Raw genomic sequence first — 21,604 nt, forward strand, 5'->3', positions numbered from 1 at the left:
GGTTCCCAAAGCCCTGCCCCTGCTACCCAGGCCTTCAAAGCATTCAGTTTATTCAGGAAACTGCTTTTGGTTTAGTCCAGTGGCGTGTCTTGTTTAACCCAGCGCGTCCAGTGTTACCATCTTGCCATGTGACCAGACACTGCTTGTGCTACTCCCCATTGCCTTGCCGTGTGTTTGCGTTCTGCCGTGGCCTCCCACACACGCAGCACCCGCACACGTGGCTCCCACGCACCCAGCTCCACACATGCAGTTCCTGCATATGCAGCTCCTGCACACGCAGCCCCTGCACACGCAGCTCCCGTGCACACGCAGTTCCTGCACACGCAGCTCCTGGGCACGCAGCTCCTACACATGTAGCCCCTGCACATGCAGCCCCTGCACACGCAGCTCCCGGGCACCCAGCTCCTGCACACGCAGTTCCTGCACACGTATTTCTGAACATGCAGCTCCCACGCACACGCAGTTTTTGCACACGTATCTGAACACACCCAGCTCTGCGCACGCAGGTCCTGCTTGCACAGCTCCACACACAGGCAGCTCCTGCAGACACAGCTCTGCTGCATCAGGCCCCTTGGGGCTCCCTTAGGACACAGTGGAGAGTGGTGAGTGTTACGCAGCTGGTTCTGGGGTTACAGACTAGAGACGGCCTTGCAGGGACTTGTGCTAAGGGGCCTTCCAGTAAGGAGGGCAGTCAGCCAAGCCCTAGATTCAGCAGCACAGAGGGCTGTTGCCACTGCCTTTGGTGTGATGCCCTTGGCATGTTGCCTGCACAGATGCAGAGAGCTGTGTGAACTGTGTCCTTGAGTGAGAAAGGACCTGGGGGTCCCCAGCCCTCCTGGACTCCTCCCTCTGCTAGGATCCCCGTGGTGGTGACGTGGTCTTTCAAGGCCCACCAGACACACCCCCTCGTGGTCTGTTCACGGATCTGCATACCCATGGGAACCTGATCTTTAGGAGCCGGCTGCCCTGCCTGTGTGCTAGGGTGTAAAGTCCACATCCATGTCCACATGGGGCCAGGCCACCCCTCTGCATGCAGGGTGTGAAGTCCATGTTCATGTGAGGCCCAGCTGCCTTGCTGCTTGTGGGGTGTGAAGTCCATGTTCATGTGAGGCCCAGCCCCACTGCCGCGTGTGGGGTGTGAAGTCCACGTTCACGCGAGGCTGGACTGCCCTGCTGTGTGCGGGGTGTGGGGTCCGCATTCACAGTGTCCCTCTGAGTGTGGGGTGTGAGGGCCACGTTCACATGGAGCAGGGGTGAGTGCCGCTGTTCTGAGGGCTGCAGCTTTCATGCCTGCTCCCTCTTGGTGGAAAGCTTGGGTGCTCCACCTCCCTGGACCACTTGGCCTGGACCCTGCTGTGGTGGCCCTTGTGCCATGGGTGTTGACCAGGCATGACATGGCAGTAACCTCTCCACTGCCAGTCAGTGGAGTCTTGGGGGGGGATTCCTGAGCCAAGCACTGCTGTTTCGCTCAGCCTAGCTGCCCCCTCCACACAGCCTCGTCCTCAGGCCCCGCTCCTTGCGTAGCTGCCGTGAGAAGTGATGCTGTAGACACAAGTCGGGGGCGTTTTCAGCATTTTCATCACCTTGTACTGATGCTCCTAACAAACGTTTCTGAAGGAAGGTGCGCACCTGTTTCTGAGCAGCATCTAACCAGTTTTCATCTTTCATACCGTCTCGTGTTCCCAGTTTATCTGAGATATTTTGAGAGTGATTTGTTCTTAACCATATACTTGTACAAAGTAATTTGTGCTTTATAAATGGTGGTGGTTGTGGAGGTTGAAGTTTGTGGATTTTTGTAGTAAGCACATCTGACGTTGAACCGTGCACCAGACTGCACGGTGATCTCAGCGTGATACCTTCGGGTCAGACGTGGTCCCTCAGGATGTACTCCTGGAGCCTTCCCATGTGCAGAGCCAGTCTAGCCGGTCTGTGGCTGGGGGTCGTGGGCTCTGTGCGCCCACCCAGAGGTCTGTGTTGTATGTCCTCATGTGGGACAGTGGAGCCCCTCAGAGGGTCGTGTCCTGGAGGTGTCTCAGAGGGCTGTTGGGGGCACTCTGTAGGTGGGGGCTGGAGGCTGCGTGCCCTGAGCTGGAGAGGGTCCCCTCGTGGCAGTGCCCACAGGCCCAGAGAGGCACCACAGTCCCTACAGATGAGACTTCTCTCCCTGTCACAGCCACCATGCTGGCAGGCTTGGGCGAAAGCTTCGAGGCAGTGGCTGGACTGATGACGTTTTCTCTGTGTAGAAGGGTGGCACCTAGAGCTGAGGGGTAATGTCAGTGTCTTGTTTGGCTTCAGTGGACAGGTTACTGAACCCGGCCAACCGTGTGCACATGGCCCTGGAGGACCAGCTAAGGGAACTGTTGGACAAACTGGACCTGACCTGCTCGATGAAGTCCAGTGGGTCGAGAAGTAAACGAGCAAAATTGCTAAAAAAGGAAATTGCTCTTCTGCGGAACAAGCTGAGTCAGCAGCCTAGCCAGCCCCCGCGGCCCGCGGAGTCAGGTATTGGAAGCTTCGAAGAGGACGGGGCTCCATTGGAGCAGGAGGCGGGGGATGCAGGTAAGCCGAGCAGTGCCGCTGGCCGCGCAGGGCACTCAGTGTGAAGCGCTGGTCCCGCTGGCCTGACGCCGACCCTTTAGAGATGGTGTGCATGGCTGCCTGTGCTGCAGGGTGGCGTTCCGGGGTTCACAAGGCTCCGGGCATGGGATTGTTTGTCCTCAACAAGGGCCTGGGAAACTAGAGAGACCGATTTAGATCCTACAGTGTTGAACAGTAAGGCGAAACTCAGGGTTAACGAAGCGAGAGTTGTATGATAAGAGTAATTTTTTTGGTATTTACTAAATTGAGGAAGAACCATGTAATTAACACTTTAATGCTTCTTGGGACAGAAACGGCCCACAAACATTCTGGGGCTCTCAGGTTTCTTTGGGGGCTACTTTGCCCACTAAAAGCATTTGCTGCCCTCCATGGGGGCTGTGTAACAGTAGAAAATGAAAGACATTCTTTGGAGGAAATTCACTGAGGTAGGAGGCTGAGGTGTGAGGCAGTGTGTTCAGGACCTGCAGTAGGGTCACACTTTTGGTGTTTGTACAGCTAGATAATCCTAAGCATATAGTAGTTAGGGAGCCCTGGTAGGTTTGGATTTTTTCTTTTTTAGGAGGTCATATTTGGAAAACCAGAGGTGCCCAGTGTAACCAAATGGAAGGCACCATTTATGTATGAGATCTTTAATGTTTCGGGGGACATATGTTTCCCAAAAAATAATATGTATAAACTTAAACTTTTGGGGACATATGCACCCCACAAAATGTGTATCAAAATCCTCATTTCATAGCATAAATTCAGAATGGCTCCTTGATTGAGCATGCCTTCTGTTACTGAAAACACATAGTATCAAAAAAAAAATTCCAAAGGAGAACGTACTAGGGTCTTGAAAGAGTTAAGCACTGGATTGTCAAATGCAGCGTTTTTTGTCAAGTGACTTCCTCTCTGGGCTTGAGAGGTTGAGAGGTCGATTGTCTCCCAGGCTCAGGTTAGGGGAAGCCGAGTGCCCGGTGCTCATCCACACGTGGCGTCCACTGCACAGTGTCTACACACGGCAGCGCGCAGTCCTCCCATGCCTCACATGTCCCACTAGATAGGTAACGACCTGTCTTTGGCAGGCAGGCAGGCATCAGGGAAGCATTCTTTCATTGATGGGAAGTCAGGATAGTAGAAGGGCTTGTCTACTCGATAGAAAAACAAGTGAAACCTGTACACGTGCAGCGTTGGGCATGGCAGCGGCTGGTTTTAAACAAGTCATTGTTTGAGTGCACCCTCTTGGGACTGCCGTTCCTCAACCTTATATTTGGTTGTGATGTGAGGCTTTGGGGAAAATTCAAGACTAAGTTGTTTGAGCATGTAGAAGTTGGTAGAAAACTATTTCCGTGCTGTTTTGCTCTGTTTGCTTTTAATTTTAGAGTCAATACAGAATTTTTATTCAAAAACTTTTTTACACAAAAGTGTAAAGTAGAATAAGACCCCTCCTACCACAGCTGTTAGCAGTTTGGTTTATAATCTTCTTTTTTCCCCTGCGTCTCCAAGTGAAAATACCATAGACATTAAAGACGCACACACACAATTCTCATGTAGTTTACCCCCTTTTTTAACTTCGCTCTGTTGCGGGACGTCTCTGTCAACAAGTACAACACAGCCCGGCCCACGTCGGCCCTGGAATGGCCGTGTGCTGTGGGGGAGCCGCAACCGCCCAGTCGGCGGCCGTGTCCTCTGAATCTCATACAGCCGTTCCCATTGTGCTTTTTGTTGGCTGTTGCACCAGGCAACTGGCAGAAACCAGAACTGGAACCCTCGAGTTTTTCTCTTAAGAAAATGAGAGTTTCGATCTGCCGTTTTCCTCACTCACCTTATGCAGTTTTTGTTTCAGCCTCATGCTGCCTTCATCTAGGCTACTCTCATCACTGTCTGCACACCAGAACTTCTCTTGGGTGCTAGGAACTACAGTAGGTCCATATCGTAGGGGAAGGACTTCCTTCTTAATAGGAGACGTCTCTCGCCTGGTCTTGCCAGCAGGTGATGTCTGCTGCGCGTGTCGGGCCCTGTGGTTTTCTGAGGAGCCCCGAGTCATAGGAGCCTTTGGCGGCTAGCCCAGCCAGGACCTGCTCACCCAACAGTCGGTGGCCTCTGAGTGCCCTGGTGGGTCCCCGGGACGGTGCCATCACGTGGCTCCACCCCAGGAGTGGCCTCTCCTCACGCCCCTGTCTGCACAGCATCTCCTCTGCCATAGGCCCGGCTAGTCGGCTAGTCCTTTGGCCCCAACAAGAGTGAGCTGGAATGTTGTGGGCAGGCCAGTTGCTGTCATCAGGGGCCTCTCTGTGTAGGTGTCTGTCCAGGCACGGCCCCTCCCCAGGGCAGAGCAGCGAGGCAGTCCCTCCCCTCCAGGCGCCAGAGGGAAGCAACCTTGTGGCCATGGCGCCAGCTGTGTGACAAGGAAGCACAGAGTGAGATGTGAGCTGAGGTTGGACGTGACGCTGCTCTTAACAGTGGCTGACAGGAACAGGGCCACCTCCTGATAGCTGATGGAGAGGTGGATGAAGAGCAGAAAGCAGCCCGAAAGTGCCATTGAGGTGAGGCGGCAGGTCTGCGCTTGCCTCTGAAAAGCCGGGCGCTGTGGGACTCGGAGCTGCTGAAGAAGAAAGGGAAACTGCAGGGCAGGGCAGAGCATGCATGCTTGGCTTTCAGTCCTGTTGTGAGCTTCTCATGGGACAAAAACCAGGCATCAGGTACTTAACAAAGTGCCTCATGGTGTACTTCTAAAAGATAAGGCTGCTTTCTTCTTAAACATGACTACAATGTTGCTGTTGTTGTTAGGTGCCGTTGAGTCAGTTCTGACACATAGCAAACTTAGGCGCAACAGAACAAAAACACTGCCCGGTCCTGTGCCATCCTCACAGTTGTTGCTATGCTTGAACCCATTGTTGGAGCCACCGTGTCAGTCCATCTCATTGAGGGTCTTCCCCTCTTTCACTGACCCTCTACTTCACCAAGCATGATGTCCTTCTCTACAGACCGATCCCTCCTGCTAACATGTTGAAAGTATGTGAGACGTAGTCTCGCCACTTTGCTTCTAAGGAGCCCAATATTAACAGTACACCTAAAAAAAAGTAGTAATTCCCTAATGTCAAATATGCAGTCTCACTTAATTGTGATTTAGTGATATTTACGAGAGCATCTGGGAGGAAAAAGGAGGAGGTGGAAGGAGGTGTTCCTGAGTGGCTTAGAGATGCCGGGGGGGAGCCTCCCTTGGGAGAGGGTACCTGGAGGTCAGGACCCTGGGGTCTCAACAGGGGCAGGGGTCCTCTTCATGTATCCTGGAGCTCACTTTTGGGGCAGCTGTCTCTGTAGTGGGGGCCATGGGTGTGGGTCAGGCCTGCCAGCGTCAGCACTGCAGACTTCGTTGCTGCCTTGCGTGCTGGCTGCTTAGGGCTTCAGGTCGAGTTGTTTTGTCAGGTAGCGCTTCTCGTGGTGACTGTGATTGTGAGCACAGGCTGGGTGAGGGCTCAGTTACAATTGGAATTTGATACTGCAGTTGGCAAAGTAAGTTTGATAAGCCTTGTGGGAATAATTAGGAACTCAGATTTGTAATCTTTTTTTATGGAGAGCTGGGTTTCAGTTGATGCATCGGGAATCAGAATCCTGAGGAAGGAAATGTTGTTGGGGTGAGAGCGACTGAGCAGCGTTTGATCCACCATGGCTGGCGGCCCTCGTGAACGTCCGAGCCAGTCTCTGTGACCGGGCCTGAGTCGCTCAGTGCAGCCCGAGCCCCACCAGCTCCGTGCAGTGATGGGCAGGGTGTGCGGGAACATGGCAGGAAGGGGACAGTGCTGCCCTCAGATCTGCCACCGGTGTGGTGCCAGCCTGTGAGTGTCACCTCTCCACGTATGTGGAGGTTCCCCAAACGAGGACCAGGCTCAGGGAGTCTGGCCCCAGGTTAGATGGCTCCAGATAGGCCATACTGTGGTTTCCCAAAGCTGTTTCATGTCGGTCCTCAGAGTAGCCTGGTCAGACCAGGTTCCTGCTGGGTGTAACCACCTCGTGGAAACTGGGTGCTCTTCTGTGGGTGATAAGTTCTGATGGAGGAAATTGCAGGATAATGAAAGATTTTTAAATTTACAAATTTTGAGACTCCTTTATGTTCAGGTCTCATAAAATTTATTTTACAGTTTTCCACATGTAGTTAATAATAACATGATTGTCAATAGCTGTCGAGCTTATAAAAGTGTTTTCGAAAGCAGAGCTCCCCCTGGCTGGCTGAGGGGTGGGTGAGCCGGGCCAGCCCTTCCTGCAGGTGTGATGGGCAATCCTGGGGGTCTTGTGGGAGCCAGCAGGGGCGTGATTGGCCGGTAGAGGCGCAGGCGTGTTGTCTCCTTCCTTCTGTGGATAAGGATGTAGAGCACAGAGGGACCCCATGCTGGGTGGGTGGGCTCATTGCCGGTCGGTGGCTGAGTCAGCCTCTGCTGTCTCCCACTGACACTGCCATGCGTGTATCCCTCCACTGACCACAGAGGGGCAGTGCCTGGGTGTCTGAATAGAGAGCAGGATTGGGGAGCTGACCACAGGGGCAGTGCCCAGGCATCTGGAGAGAGAGCAGGAATGAGGAGCAGACCGTAGGGGGAGTGCCAGGGTGAGGACACTGTGGCCCAGGGGAGGAGTGGGTGGGCCCAGTGTTTTGACTGGCTCTGAAGGTTGAGCCCAAGCAGCCTGTTTTGGGGTTAAAGGCCTGGCTGCCAAGAGGTTGGGTGCAGACAGGGCAGTGGGGTGTCTGGGATTCTTCCCAGATGCCATGTTGAATGAAGTGGGAGGTGGGAGTAAGGGACCCTCAGTGAGGCTGGGAGCTCTGGGCTGGAATGTAAGACCCTGGAGGGCCAGGGAGCAAGGAGAAGAGAGGGCTGAGGTTGGAGCCCACGGAGGCCTCACCCTGCTGACCTGATGAGGCCAGGATGGGTGGACCATGGCCTTGCCCCCCGGGAGGCTGAGGGCTTGCGATGGCACCTTGGTAGCTGGTCAGAGAGACCAGTGTGGGCCTGGAAGGGGGGCTGAGGGCAGGAAAAATGGGCATGCATGAGCCTGCCTGGCACGAGATGCGGGAGATGGGCACTGAGGCCCCGTGTCTGCTCAGCCCCATGCCAGTGAGTGGTCGGCTCTCAGTGCATTTGTTCCTAGTCCTCAGGCACCTGGTCTCCACCTGCCAGTGCCCCATATGCTGTGAGACACACGTTCTTAGGCCAGGCAGTGATGTCATGCAGTGTGGGGTGCCCCTGAGGTCTGGATTCTCCACGGCCAGGCTTCTGCCCCCGTGCTTTCGGTCCTGGGCATCCCTGATCTGAAAACTACTTCTACAAAGCTTTTTTCGAGGAAGCATTCCCCTCGTATTTGAGTCAGTGGTACCGCACTGTGACAGGCTTGGAGCCTTACTCACAGGAAGGCAGCTGGTGGCTCGAGGCTCTTCGAGGGCAGTGGCTCTCTCCTGCCGTCCCGCTGCCCAGTCAGCTGCTGGTGGCTCAAGGCTTTCTTCTGTGCTGTTCTCCGAGCATTTGCTCTGAGTTAATTGAGTGGCTGAGGGTGTAAGTGAAGCTGAGAAGCAGTGTCACTTTCCATTTTCAAAGTGACTTTTTGAATTTAAGATATATATGCGTGTTACGTGGGAGCCCCGGTGGGGTAGCGGTTAAGCACTGGGCTGCTAACTGAAAGGTCAGTGGTTTAAACCCACCAGCTGCTTCTAATTTCCGTAAAGATTACAGCCTCGGAAGCCCTGTGGGGGCAGTTCTGCTCTGTCCTAGAGGGTTGCTATGAGTCCACATCAATTCAATGGCAATGGGTTTGGTTTTGTGGTTTGTACATATTAAGTATGTACGTTTCAAGTGGCTTTTGGAAAGTTTGTACGTTAAAACACGAACTATATCTAGCGATGACGTAGAATACGTAGGATCGTCTAGACGGTTCTTGTTCTTGCTTTACGTGATACTTCCTGCAGCCCAAACCAGAGTTCCAAAAGAAACCTCAGGGCTGTCCCAGCATGGCATCGCCACGTGCCAACGGCCTGCTAGGCACGTTTCCTCCCAGCATGGCATCGCCCTGTGCCATCGCCACGTGCCAACGGCCTGCTAGGCACGTTTCCTCCCAGCATGGCATCGCCCTGTGCCATTGCCACGTGCCGTTGGCTTGCCAGGCACGTTTCCGCCCCTCCCTCCATCCCCTAGAACAGAGCACGCCAGCCTCCTAGGGGTGAGCACTAAATAAAGAGTTGCTCCTGTGGAGCTTCACAAATTGCGCATTTTATATTGTTTCTTTCTAAAAGCCTTTTTAAAAAGATTAAAATCTTTTTAAATAATTTCAAAAGTTGTTAAAATCTTCCAGTGATTGTGTTTTTATCTTTAAAGTCAAATTAAGAAAAAAGCAGAGCTATTACATGAAAACGTTCCTGGGTAATCTTGATCAGCGACTGCCGCGTAGATGCTTATACATTTTGAGAAATGGAGTTTTTCGTGGGAATTATTTGTAACCAGTTACATTTATTTTTGGCATTGAATTAGAGAACGATGGTCAGAATCAGATGTAGGGATCTATTCCCTCTTGTCTGCTGGCCTCCCGGCCCAGTGTAGAACTATCTGGAAATAATAGCGTAAAGGGCCCCTTAGTTGTGTGAAACGTCTTTTCTTCCTCAAAGTAAGGTAAGTGTTGACTCTAGAAGTGGTCTGGAACTCGAATGACGTGTTTAATATTGGCGTAAGTGGGGTGATCTCTCACAGGTTTTTCAGAGAAGTGTGTACACGGGGGTGTTAGGACCTACGGCGCCAGGCACACGGAGCTCTCCGAAATTGGGCACCAGGGCCTCTTGGCCCTGCTGGGTCCTGGGCCGCTGTAGAACAGTGATGTGTGATGCTTGTTTCCTTAATTGACTAGTGTTTTCATGGACGTCACATTTGTAGTACTTTTATAACAGACTTTATCGTTATCAGTTTTCAAAATCACTTTATTTATAATTTTTTCAGGAGATAAATCTCCCCCTAAACTTGAACCATCAGATGCATTACCTCTTCCTTCAAACTCGGAGACTAATTCAGAACCACCAACCCTCAAACCAGTAGAACTCAACCCCGAGCAGAGTAAACTATTCAAACGAGTCACTTTTGGTAATGAGTCACATAGCACTTGCACTCAGAGCGCCCTGGCGCACGGACACCCTGCGGCGCCCTCTCCCGCCAGCGGAGGCGCTGTGCCGGCCGCCCCCGCGCTGGCGGAGCCTTCCAGCGATGTGAACAGACGCACCTCTGTTCTCTTCTGCAAATCGAAAAGTGTAAGCCCCCCAAAGTCTGCCAAGAACACTGAGACCCAGCCAACTTCTCCTCAGCTAGGGACCAAAACCTTTTTGTCTGTAGTCCTTCCGAGGTTGGAGACTCTTCTGCAGCCAAGGAAAAGGTCGCGGAGCACATGTGGAGACTCCGAGGCGGAAGAGGAGTCCCCAGGAAAGCGCCTGGACACAGGTAATGGTCACATGGGGCTGCGTGGGGTGGGGGGGCGCACGCGGTGATGGCACGCCACGGAGACATGTTTGCTTAGGGTAAAAACACCTTTTGGGTGCTGGCTTTTGTTTCTGCCGTTTATTACGCAGAGTTTTTCAAAAGCTCCAAGTGGTTGGTCTCAGCAAGGCTGAAGCCATCGCGAGTGTGGGGCCCAGGGTCTGTGGGACTTGGCCAGGTGGGTGGAGGTAGAGGCAGGGCTCTGGAGCCAGGTGTGGGCGGCTTTGCTCTTTCTTGTTCCTTTCGCCCTCCCTTTCCCCTCTCTGTTTTTTCATACCAAGAGACACTGGAGAGTGAGATCGGTCATTCGTGCATTTCTGACGAGCAGTATGATTGCATGGTGGTGCGTGTAGGAAGCTGTGTCTGCCTGTACCGAATGTGTGGCACTGCCACGTGTGGCTGCATTGCCAGCCGTCTCTACTGGGCCGAGGCCTGCCCTCAGCACCCTGCCCCACAGCTGCTCGGGCCACCCTCCCCAAGACAGCAGATCTTCCAGGCGGCTCCTCAGGGAGAAGGGCTTGTTTGCGCGCTCACGTAAAAGTGCGCTGTGTTCGCTTACCATGTATGGCTCTGTCAGCGTGCGTGCGATGAGAGGGTATCCTCTGCTGAGAGAACACTGGAGATGGCCACTTGAGAGCTGCGTGGCTCACCTTTGTTTCCTGAACCTAACAAGCCTCCTCAAGGGAATGGCGGTGGTGTTTCGGGACACTAGCACCGATTCTAGACCCTCTGTTTACAGCTGAGGAGTGTTCTGTGACCTGTGAAGTGCAAAGGTTTCCAAAAGGAAGAAACGGAGATACCTGAGCATGGACGGTGGCACTGGGATTAGACGTCTCATGCCTCCCTCTGAGAGTGTCTCTGTAACTTGTGGTGAATCCAAGCTGGGTTTGTGTTTGGTGTGTTCTGTCCGTCTCTTGTGCCTCAAGGAGAGAAGCGTGTTTTCTTCCTGGCTGCGTTGGTGTTGGGTGACTTCTTGGGGCAATTTAGTGGGAAGAAGTGGAGGTCCAGCCTTCCAGCCCTGCGGGATCGGGGCCAAAAGGGGGGCTTGTTGGTGGCGAGCCCTCTGCCTGCGCTGATGCCTTGGGGCTAGTGCCTGTGCATTTCTCCCTGCATCTGGCCTGAAGCATCCGTGGGGAGAGACAAAGACTCTGTGGGGTCTTTACACCGGGCACTTTGGAAGAAGGGCCTGACAGTCTGCTTCCAAGAAACCAGCCGTTGAAAATCTCGTGGAGCGCAGCTCTACTCTGACACCCATGGGGTCGAATCCACAGCTGCTGGTTTAGTGTTTTTGAAGTTGCTTTTAACTACACTTTGGCCTTTCTTTGCCAGATGTGAAATGACTTTTTGACTTGGTTTTTTAAGCTCTTTGGGAAGTTGTAATAGTTACTATAGTAAGTTGGGTCAGAGTGTGTGGACAGTTGGGTTTATTTCTTGGTGGTGGTTAAATGGGAGCTGCCATTCTGGACACTGGCCGATGAGTGGCTCTGGCCGTGATGTCCTCAAGGGAGAGCACCCAGTGAGACTCTGAGGCATTTTCTCCCCTACGTCACACTTAGCACACGGCTCTCAGGACCAGCTGCACCAGTCGTGTGGGGGTGCTCTTGCCATGCTGGGGCAGTCTCGCCATGTGGGGGTGGTCTCACGGCAGGGTGTGCTCCAGCAGCTTCCACTGGTGCCCCCACCCCACCCAGCTTGCAGCAGGTGACATTCGGCAACAGCATTTGTTTGACCAGCCTGGTGACTTGCTTTCGGGCTTCTTGGACTCGCTCATCAAAGCCCTGTGTAGAAAACACCATGCCCTCCCTGGTTCCATTTTCCGTGTTTGGAGTGTCTTGGCACGTTGCCATGATGGTGAGAGTAAACACGTGATGCGGACCTCAAGCAACCGTGCCGGTCGTGAGCATTCTGGAGGATGTGTGCCCCGGTCCTGACTGAATGCAGGTCTCTGCTTTCTTGTTCCAGAGTGGCAGTAGAATCAGTGGACACACGAGGAGGCCCTAAGCACTCCCAAGAGCGAGTGAGTGTCGGTGGCGTGGCCTAGACCAGCTGCCCCAAGTTGGCCTGCCGACGTCTGCTTGCAGCGACCCCTTGCCCAGGTCTGCCTGGTGCACACGCCCCTTACCTTGTGCCTCTGCTCGCCTGGGACCTCTTGCTCCAATCGCGGCTTCTGTGATCGAGGACATGCAATGTTGGAACCTTCTGACTCCCTGGATTCACCTGTGTGTCTGGGCTTCAGGGGCATGCTTGCCTTACCACTCAGCAGGATTCCTGAGAGAGTGGAAAAGGAGCCCTTCCTTCTGAGATGGCTCCTGTTGGCACCTTTGCCTGCTGTGTGCGTGACAAAGGTGGAGGCCTGGCTCAGGGAGGCACCACAAGCCCAGGAGGATTCAACCCCTGTGACCCATGCTGTGTGGACACCGTACTCTCAGAGCCTACACTGGATGCTCATAACTTCACCTGTCTGTGATTACAGATTTATTCCAGTGATGGACAGTCTACCAATAATTTTACTTTACTTACCTCCTTTGAGATCCCTGTTATGTGATGCTAGCCGTGCACGAGATGATGGCCGTTGGGGGGTGAGCGAGAGAGAAGTTAGCGCGTGAGTTGTGTCTGCAGAGGCCCGTGGAAGGTGCTGGTCTGCAGGTCCTTGTGCTCAGACTACATGACCTTTTGCTGCCGCCCAGGCTTCATTCTAACTACTCATATGCTGGATAGTTAACACTTTGGATCGTAATTATTTTGTCTGCCATCCTATCATGGAACACAGGGATGCCTTTGTGTGCCAGTGTAATTGTGTGGGTCATGTTGGAGCCGTCAGTACAGCGTCTTCTGAGCACAGGTGCCATCCCAGAGGACGCTGCTGGCACCATCCAGCCATCCTGTGGTGCGGTGGCTCAGGCTGAATTGGCACCCTGCGCCTTCCAGCTTCCTCCCTGTTGACGGTCCTGAGTGAGCAAAGGAAACGCTCTGTTCATATGTTATTCAGGGACACTCTAGAGCTTAACTGGACAGATTCTGGAATGTGCTGCTGGCATGCTTACCTTTTGTGGCCCTGCCCTGAGTTGGGGCCATGCCTGTGCTGGAGAAGGGAGCGGGCCCTGTGTATCTGAAAGGCCTGCAGCCCGTAGCACCCATCAGGAACGTGGCACACGTGGCACTTCCCCTGCGGTACCCAGCCTCTTTCTGTTTCAGTTTTCCTTGGGGGTTCCCTTCTCTCTTATCTCCCTTCCCTTTGTTTCCGTCTGATAATCTCCAGGGGATTGTTGAGCAACACTCACTGTCTTCCACCAGTGCTGTGGCAAAATGACAAGTCATAGAAGAGAGATCCAGGCGTTCCACTCAGCAATGACGTTCTTGCACCTTGGCCCTTTTCAGCGCTGTTCTCCGCAAGGATGGCTGGTTGCTGAGGTCTTCTCACTTGCTGTGCTTTTGTTTTCAGTGAGAGGTTGAGAAACACAAAAATGCACTCCTGTTGCCAGTAGCAAAATTTAAAGTATAAGCAGAACATAATCACCACCTGGAAATGACGTGTGCCTGCACCACAACTGCCAGTTGGCGCCCACACCACAGCACCCCCATGGTGGTGCCCCTCACTCTTAGGACTGCGCTGCCCCTGGCTGTCCTGGCCTGCCTGCTGAGCATGTGTGTGCCTGCTGCTGCGTCTGGTTGCATCCTGGAGGTGCCTGCGCCATGTTCCAGCCACTGCAGCTCCTGCAGCCCCATCAGTGACCTGGTGTTGTGTGTGGCCCTGGTCACTGGGCTGTTGTTGGGACACAGGGTGGGAGCCCCACCATCGTGAGCAGCATATTGTTTAATGGACCAGTGAGTGTGGCCATGTGGAGAGTGAGCCGGTGGAGCTGTGGGGACACAGGTGCCAACCCTTGGCGGGGAGGTAGCCCCTGGTTTCCCAACGTGGCGTGTGTGCACACAGCCCCAGGCAGGGTGCGCACGGCTCGGCCCACTGCACGGCTGTAGCAACGGTCGCCACCCCCTGTGCCTGGCCTCATCATGGGCAGCGTCCAGAGGCTGCCATGGGGCCTGGCAAGCTTGGTATGTGGAGCACAATGATCTTTGGGTTTGGGAAGCTTTCTCTGAAAGCTTGGATGTCTCAGGAGGCCCTGGGGACTTACCACGCACCAGATGCTGTCGACAGCCCTGATGAAGGAGGGGGAGGCTCCCCATACCGGGAGTGCCATGGACAACGCTGAATGGTTGGTTGGAGGGAGGTGGGGATCCACAGATTTGGCTCTTGACAGTAGATTTGGGTGTGATGCAAGCTGCCCATCTCCTGTGGGGGCGATAGGACTTGGGTATCCAGTGCCCCACTGCCTCATGGAAGCCCCTGAGGGCTCTGCTTTGTCTAGATTGGGGAGATGCGCGGGCAGATCCCCGTCACACGCCACTGGTGACCTGTGTACTGCCTGTGGCCCTGGCTCTGTCCAGCAGCCCACCAAGCAGTAGGCTGGAGCTGTATCCCACTGGAGACCCTGGCAGAGGCCCTGTGACATCACTGCTTCCGCCACCCTCTCTGGACACTTGGCTTTGGCCAGCTCTACCCCCGTCAGGGCTTGACGCCTGATCAGTGTTGTAAAATCTGTGGTGAAACATGAGAAATTTCATGGATAGGTAACTTGTCATTTGGGATGCGGCGTCTCCTGTAATGTATCTCTCAGAGTAGGGGTTCAGGAGTATCCTTGTACCTTTCAGGAGCGCGTATCAGGAGTGTGTTCTTGTGCTTCTCAGGATCGAGGTCAGGAGTGTGTTCTCCTATCTCAGGATCGCAGGTCAGGAGCGTCCTCGTACCTCTCAGGACTTGTATCTCTCAGGATTGAGTGTCCTTGTACTGCTCAGGGTCGCCGGTCAGGGCTTTTATCTCTCAGGATTGAGTTTCCTTGTACCTCTCAGGATCACGGGTCAGGAGCCTCCTTGTATCTGTCAGGATCACAGGTCAGGTGCATCCTTGTACCTCTCAGGATCGAGCATCCTTGTACGTCTTAGGGTCACGGGTCAGGCGCATCCTTGTATCTCTCAGGATCGTGGGTCGGGAGCGTCCTTGTATGTCTCAGGATTGAGGTCAGGAGGGTCCTTGTACCTCTCAGGATTGTGTTTCAGGAGCTTCCTTGTATTTCTCAGGATCGAGGTCAGGAGCATCCTTGTATTTCTCAGGATCATGGGTCAAAAGCGTCCTTGTATCTCTCAGGGTTGTGGATCAGGAGTGTCTTTGTACTTCTCAGGATCTAGCGTCCTTATATGTCTCAGGATCGCGGGTCAGGAGCTTCCCTTGTATCTCTCAGGATTTAAGTCAGGAGGGTCCTTGTATCTCTCAGGATTGTGATTCAGGAGCATCCTCGTACCTCTCAGGATCTGGCGTCCTTGTATGTCTCAGGATCACGGGTCAGGAGCATCCTTGTATCTCTCAGGACTGTGGGTCAGGAGCGTCCTTGTACCTTTCAGGATCTAGCTTCCTTGTACCTCTCAGGACTGTGGGTCAGGAGCGTCCTTGTACCTCTCAGGATCGCGGACCAGGAGTGTGTTCTTGTGCTTCTCAGGATTGCGAGTCAGGCCCCATGCACTTTGATTTTCCCCTTGGCTGTCTCTTTGGAGCGCCTGGTGTCCACATGGGGGTGTAACAGTGTGCTCAGAGCATGGCATGGAGGTGGCTATAAATGGCCATCATCCTCACGTCACCCGTGTGCTTGCTCCGCTTGTCTCATTGTGTCTGAGCTCCCCTTGGGTGCCATCTGATACACTTAGCTACGTTGGTGTGATCCTGTTGGGTGAGCTTTTGTCCAGGGTGGGATGCTATCCTTCTGTTCTCTTTGCCCAGCCAGCTGCCACCGTGTGCAGATTCTGGGCCATGGGTTGTTCGTGGACCCCACCCCTTGGGAGATGTGGCCACTGACACCCTGATGAGGTCCTTCCCAGGTGCCTGTTGTGGTGAAGTGCTCCAGGCTTTTCCAGAACGGCCTCCACACCTGACCTGCCACGGGTCGAAGTCAGTACAGCAGGGGCTAGGCGTGCCCGCGAGGCTGCACTGTTGGGCAGGCTCCTGGTCAGTGCTTCATGCCTCAGTCCAGTCACTGCACTGCGCCTGTGCATGCTTGTGGGTGTGCTGCTACTGCGGTTTCATGCTGTCCCTGCCGGCTGACTATCCTTATCATCTCGATTTGAGCCAGGTGTCAGGCCGTGAGTTCCTCTGCTTAGCGACCTTCTGGCAGGCCAGGTGTGTTGCAGTAGTAGTAGCGTCAGAACTCGTCTAGATTCCTTAGTGATAAGAACCAGGATCAGCCCAAGACAGATCCCTGTGAGGCAGAGGCCAGGTATACCTTCACTGTCCAACATTTTTACCAATTCTGACACCAGCCTTCACTTCCACAGTACGCTGTACCTCCCTTCTGGTTTGATAATTCATTGCAATGGCCACACAGAACTCACAGACCATACTTACTGATGAGTGATGTATTATGGTACAGGCTGCAACTTGGATCAGGAACAAGTGCATGTAGGCAAAGTCTGGAAGGTCCCCCCCCAGGGTGGAGAGCATATCCCTCCCTTCTTGAGTGCAGGACAGCTCTTAGCTCCTCTCAACCATGGAAACAAGCTGGATTTTCTCTCTGCTGTGTGTGGCCCCTCTGGGCCATACAGGCCTCCTCTCAGGTCCCTGAGGACAGGCTCCTCTCAGCCCCCTCAGGACAGGCTCCTCTCGGCCCCCTCAGGACAGACTCCTCTCGGCCCCCAGGACAGGCTCCTTTCGGCCCCCTCAGGACAGGCTCCTCTCGGCCCCCTCAGGACAGGCTCGCCTCAGCCCCTGAGGACAGGCCGCTCTCGGCCCCCTCAGGACAGGCCCCTCTCATCCCCCTCAGGACAGGCGCCTATCATCCCCCTCAGGACAGGCGCCTATCATCCCCCTCAGGACAGGCCCCTCTCATCCCCCTCAGGACAGGCCCCTCTCATCCCCCTCAGGACAGGCCCCTCTCATCCCCCTCAGGACAGGCCCCTCTCATCCCCCTCAGGACAGGCCCCTCTCATCCCCCTCAGGACAGGCCCCTCTCATCCCCCTCAGGACAGGCCCCTCTCATCCCCTTCAGGACAGGCCCCTCTCGGCCCCCTCAGGACAGGCCCCTCTCATCCCCCTCAGGACAGGCCCCTCTCATCCCCCTCAGGACAGGCCCCTCTCATCCCCCTCAGGACAGGCGCCTATCATCCCCCTCAGGACAGGCCCCTCTCATCCCCCTCAGGACAGGCCCCTCTCATCCCCCTCAGGACAGGCCCCTCTCGGCCCCCTCAGGACAAGCCCCTCTCATCCCCCTCAGGACAGGTGCCTATCATCCCCCTCAGGACAGGCCCCTCTCATCCCCCTCAGGACAGGCCCCTCTCGGCCCCCTCAGGACAGGCCCCTCTCATCCCCCTCAGGACAGGCGCCTATCATCCCCCTCAGGACAGGCGCCTATCATCCCCCTCAGGACAGGCCCCTATCATCCCCCTCAGGACAGGCCCCTCTCGGCCCCCTCAGGACAAGCCCCTCTCATCCCCCTCAGGACAGGCGCCTATCATCCCCCTCAGGACAGGCCCCTCTCATCCCCCTCAGGACAGGCCCCTATCATCCCCCTCAGGGCAGGCCTCTCTCATCCCCTTCAGGACAGGCCCCTCTCATCCGCCTCAGGACAGGCCCCTCTCATCCGCCTCAGGACAGGCCCCTCTCGGCCCCCTCAGGACAAGCCCCTCTCAACCCCCTCAGGACAGGCCCCTCTCATCCCCCTCAGGACAGGCCCCTCTCGGCCCCCTCAGGACAGGCCCCTATCATCCCCCTCAGGACAGGCCCCTATCATCCCCCTCAGGACAGGCCCTATCATCCCCCTCAGGACAGGCCCCTATCATCCCCCTCAGGACAGACCCCTCTCGGCCCCCTCAGGACAGGCTTCTCTCAGCACCTCAGGACAGACTCTGCCTTCGGCCCCTGCACTGCTAACTGACCCTGCTCATAGGCAGCGTAGCAGTTTGTTCAGCACTCTTAGCTGTATTCCCTGCCGTTACCACCGACTCTGCTGCAGGGTCCCTTCCAGGCCTCTTGCTGTCTTCAGTGTTACAGCCTTTGACCTGTGTTACAGCTCTCTTAGGAGGTTTCTCATCTCCAGCTGCTTCTCTCTTCTTGCCTCTTTTGCCTTTTCTGTTTCTTACTGAAATTGCTGTGGGGTTGGCTGTACCTATATGCAAACTCCTTGTCAATTTCAAGGCATGGCCCTCCCTGCAGGATCATGACCTGACCAATCCCCTTGGTGGACCACTTCATTTTCATATCCTGTAGTATATTGACCTATCCTTGTATGGTGCGTAAAGTAGACCAGTCACAGGGCAGGCAGCAGCCCAGTACCAGGCAAAAAGTATCAAAGAAAGTTGTTTACAGTTTACCCAGGAAATGTAACAAACCCTTTGGGGTAGAAAACTTGGCCAAAGGCCACTCCTCAGGGCCTAGGGGAAAAACTCTCAAGATGTTTTTCCAAAGAACCAGGGCAGAAGACCACATAAAGGAACTCATTTCACCACACCAGGTATGGGGGGGCCTGTAGGGTGGAGGCAGACCAGGTGGGGGTGTGCATTGGGTGGTGGCAGACCAGGTGGAGGGGCTAGCCCTGTCAGGGGGCAGCAGAATGGAAGGGGGGGGGCCCCAGACCAGATGGGGGAAGCCGTTGGGTGGTCGCAGACCAGGTAGGGGAGCAGTCCTGTCAGGCAATAGCAGACATGGCCTTCATGGGAGAGGTGGTGCTGCGTGGCGGCCCCTGCGCTGGCATCTAGCCTCCTGACATGACCAAGGGCCCCTGGTAAGGCCTGTGTGGCAGTGCTCAGAGGGGTCCCTGTGTCCAGACCACAGAGCCTGAAGCCCTGGCCTGTTTGTCCATCTAAGCTGGGTGGGCTGTCTCAGGTCAGTGTGGGGGTCTCTGCTGTGGGGTTCCAGGGTGCTGGTGTGCTATCCATCCCCTCCAGGACTCCCCCCTCCCCCACCGCATCTTAGTGGCTAGAGAAGGGGGTTCAGTTCTTTTATGTTTAGAGGACTCAGGAAACTGTGACATTTCAGCCACTGTCGAGTTTCTACAGTCACCCTAATTCTAAACAGTGTCACACCCTGATCGACTGCAGTGGCCGCTCACAAACCCATGTGTGGGGTTTGATTATAAAACATGGGTTTCCCTCACAGCCAGTGGTAAGGCAGGTCGGGCAGGAATCTGCGCCGTGGGGCAGCTCCGGACGCTGTGGGGTCTGTCTGTCCAGGGGTGTGGTACCGCCAGCTTCTTGTGGAGATGGACTGGCACCCACAGGGCTTGCTCACCTTCCTTGTTTCAAAAGCAATTCCTGGACATTGGAGAAAGTGCATGAAATGTAAAACGGTGGGTGAAAAAAAGCCTGAAATCCTGCCACCTGCTACAAAAAACTTCTGAAGAAATGCCATATTTAGAGATTTACACATTTCCTTTGGAAACTGGTATTCTAATTTTTTAAAGGCCAGGGTAGGCCGGGGGATGAGGTTCTTTTGTGGAGAAAGTCAGATCCACAGCACCCAGCTGTCGGACTCTGAGAGCCTGGCTGGTAGTGGATCTGGGCGTGAACGGGCTGCATCGTCACCGTTGGGGGCGGGTCTCTGCACCTGTCTTTACCTGTTCCAACTCAGGCTGAGGGGTTTCCCGGGGAACATGGGCAGAGGCTGGAGGACAAGCCTCAGCCTGGAGCTCAGCCCCGTGAAGCGCGTCATCGGCTCAGCTGTCGAGAACCTGGAGGCCAGTGGTTTTGGCTGCAAGGGCAGGTTGGGGAGTAGCTGGGCATCTCCCATACGTCCACAGCTGCTAGGCTGGGGGCTCAGGCCTGCCCACAGGGCATACGGATGGCGTCTGGTCCTCAGGCGGTTTCCCGAGTGCCTCTCGAGGGCTCAAATGGATGTGTGCTGTTTCTCCCCATGCCCTGAGGCTCCGCGCCTGGGCTTTGGTGTGCTGTGGCGTCCTCGGTCAGGACTGAGCTTCCTGCATGCTTTCGACCCGAGTCTGTGACATTTTACTGCTTTTGTCTACTTAATCTCCAAATGCTTTGATTTGCATTTGGTACACATACTGCACCTATTTACTTATGTATCCCACTCTGTGAGTGCTCCAGGCGGGGCTGGGCTGGGCATGGGGAGAAGTTCCATGCTGCTGCCTGCCCGTGCCGGGCCCTTGAGAGACAGCTGGGGCAAAGTGGGGGTGCGGGGCAGGCCTGCAGCCCCTCTGCTAAGCCGCACATCTGTTCCTGTTCCAGGTCTCACCAATGGCTTTGGGGGTACGCGGGGCGAGCAGGAGCTGGGCAGTGCCCCGGGAAGGAAAGCTGCTCCCCGGCGTCGCTGTGCCTCTGAGTCTAGCATCTCCTCCAGCAACAGCCTGCTCTGCGATGTGAGGTGAGCCGGGGATGGGGGAAGCTCTGGGGTGGAGGGGCCAGGGTCAGCTGCTCGGCCACCTACCCAGCTGCCTGCAGTGTGCGTCCTGCCCTGGCATCCTCACGGCAGTTCCAAAATGAGGGGCCTTTGGCTCCCTCTCAGCCCCTAAACAGGGCCGAGGGATGCAGGTGTGCACATCCTGCCCAGAAATGGGACCCAGACAGTGGAGAAGAGGGACACTTTCAGAATCTAAGTTCCATTCTTTTCCTCCCCGAGTCTTGCCTCTCAGCCCGCAGGTGGCACTGTTGTGACTCCGGAAGTACATCTGGGCTGTGTACTCTCTAGGCCCCCCAGACCCTCTTGGTTCCCAGTGCAAGGGAGGGCCTCCACCTCTGAGTCTGAGCAGCCAAGGGGTTGCCCTCCTCCAGGACACAGCTTGGTGCAAGGGCACGCCCCTTGGGGGAACAGTGTGAAAAGTGGCCCTGAGCCAATGCTGTTGCCCTGCAGTTTCAGCACACCCAAGTGTGGCCGTGGCAAGCCGGCCCTGGTGCGCAGGCACACCCTGGAGGACCGCAGCGAGCTGATCTCCTGCATTGAGAATGGCAACTACGCCAAGGCAGCACGCATTGCCGCGGGTGAGTCGTCGTCGGTGGGCACCTGCTGATGCTAGTTGTGGGGATGGGGACCCCAGGGGGGACTGGTGTTGCAGGAGTAGTAGAGGGGCTTGGACCCTGGGGGCATGCTTGCAGGCCTGGAGGGTCTTCGTGGGGGCAGGTCCAGAAGGCAGTGGTCAGGAGCAGAGCCAGCTGTACAAGGTTCTCCCACAAACCTGGGACCACCAGGGGAGTGGAGGGCCAGAGGCTGTGCTTCTTCCCACCGGGGTTTCCATTGTGCCCTCGTGTGTTGGTGGGAGTGCCTTGTGTGCTGGGGTGTAAGTCGGGGTACTCGGGATGGTACGAGCCACAGCCACCCTCCTTGAGAAAGGCCTGGTCAGGTTGCACCTGCAGCCCCACCTGCTGGTCAGCATCTGCTGGGAGGGGTCAGCACTTCCCTTTGCTGAGTCTGGCGGGGGAGGATGCTGGGCTCTGAAATCTCTGCAGGGCCTCCACCACATCCCCTAGGTGCTGCG

The 21,604-nt window shown here is 55.3% G+C and overlaps 1 protein-coding gene across 6 annotated transcripts in view; it reads left to right on the forward strand.

Moving 5' to 3' along the window:
- Positions 1-21,604, forward strand: part of BRD1 (bromodomain containing 1) — a 69,707-nt gene that overhangs the window by 41,248 nt on the left and 6,855 nt on the right. For 3 of the 6 annotated variants that reach the window (XM_064283331.1, XM_010602093.3, XM_023542017.2), the window contains 4 exons: positions 2,296-2,559; positions 9,549-10,040; positions 20,361-20,496; positions 20,983-21,110. In XM_064283331.1, coding sequence (XP_064139401.1) covers positions 2,296-2,559; positions 9,549-10,040; positions 20,361-20,496; positions 20,983-21,110 — 1,020 coding nt within the window. Of the gene's footprint in view, positions 1-2,295; positions 2,560-9,548; positions 10,041-12,038; positions 13,919-20,360; positions 20,497-20,982; positions 21,111-21,604 lie in introns of those variants that run through there. The other 3 variants (XM_023542016.2, XM_023542015.2, XM_064283332.1) reach the window with 3 other exon arrangements.

Source organism: Loxodonta africana, chromosome 4, assembly GCF_030014295.1.
Source record: "Loxodonta africana isolate mLoxAfr1 chromosome 4, mLoxAfr1.hap2, whole genome shotgun sequence".
Classification (NCBI taxonomy): domain Eukaryota; kingdom Metazoa; phylum Chordata; class Mammalia; order Proboscidea; family Elephantidae; genus Loxodonta; species Loxodonta africana.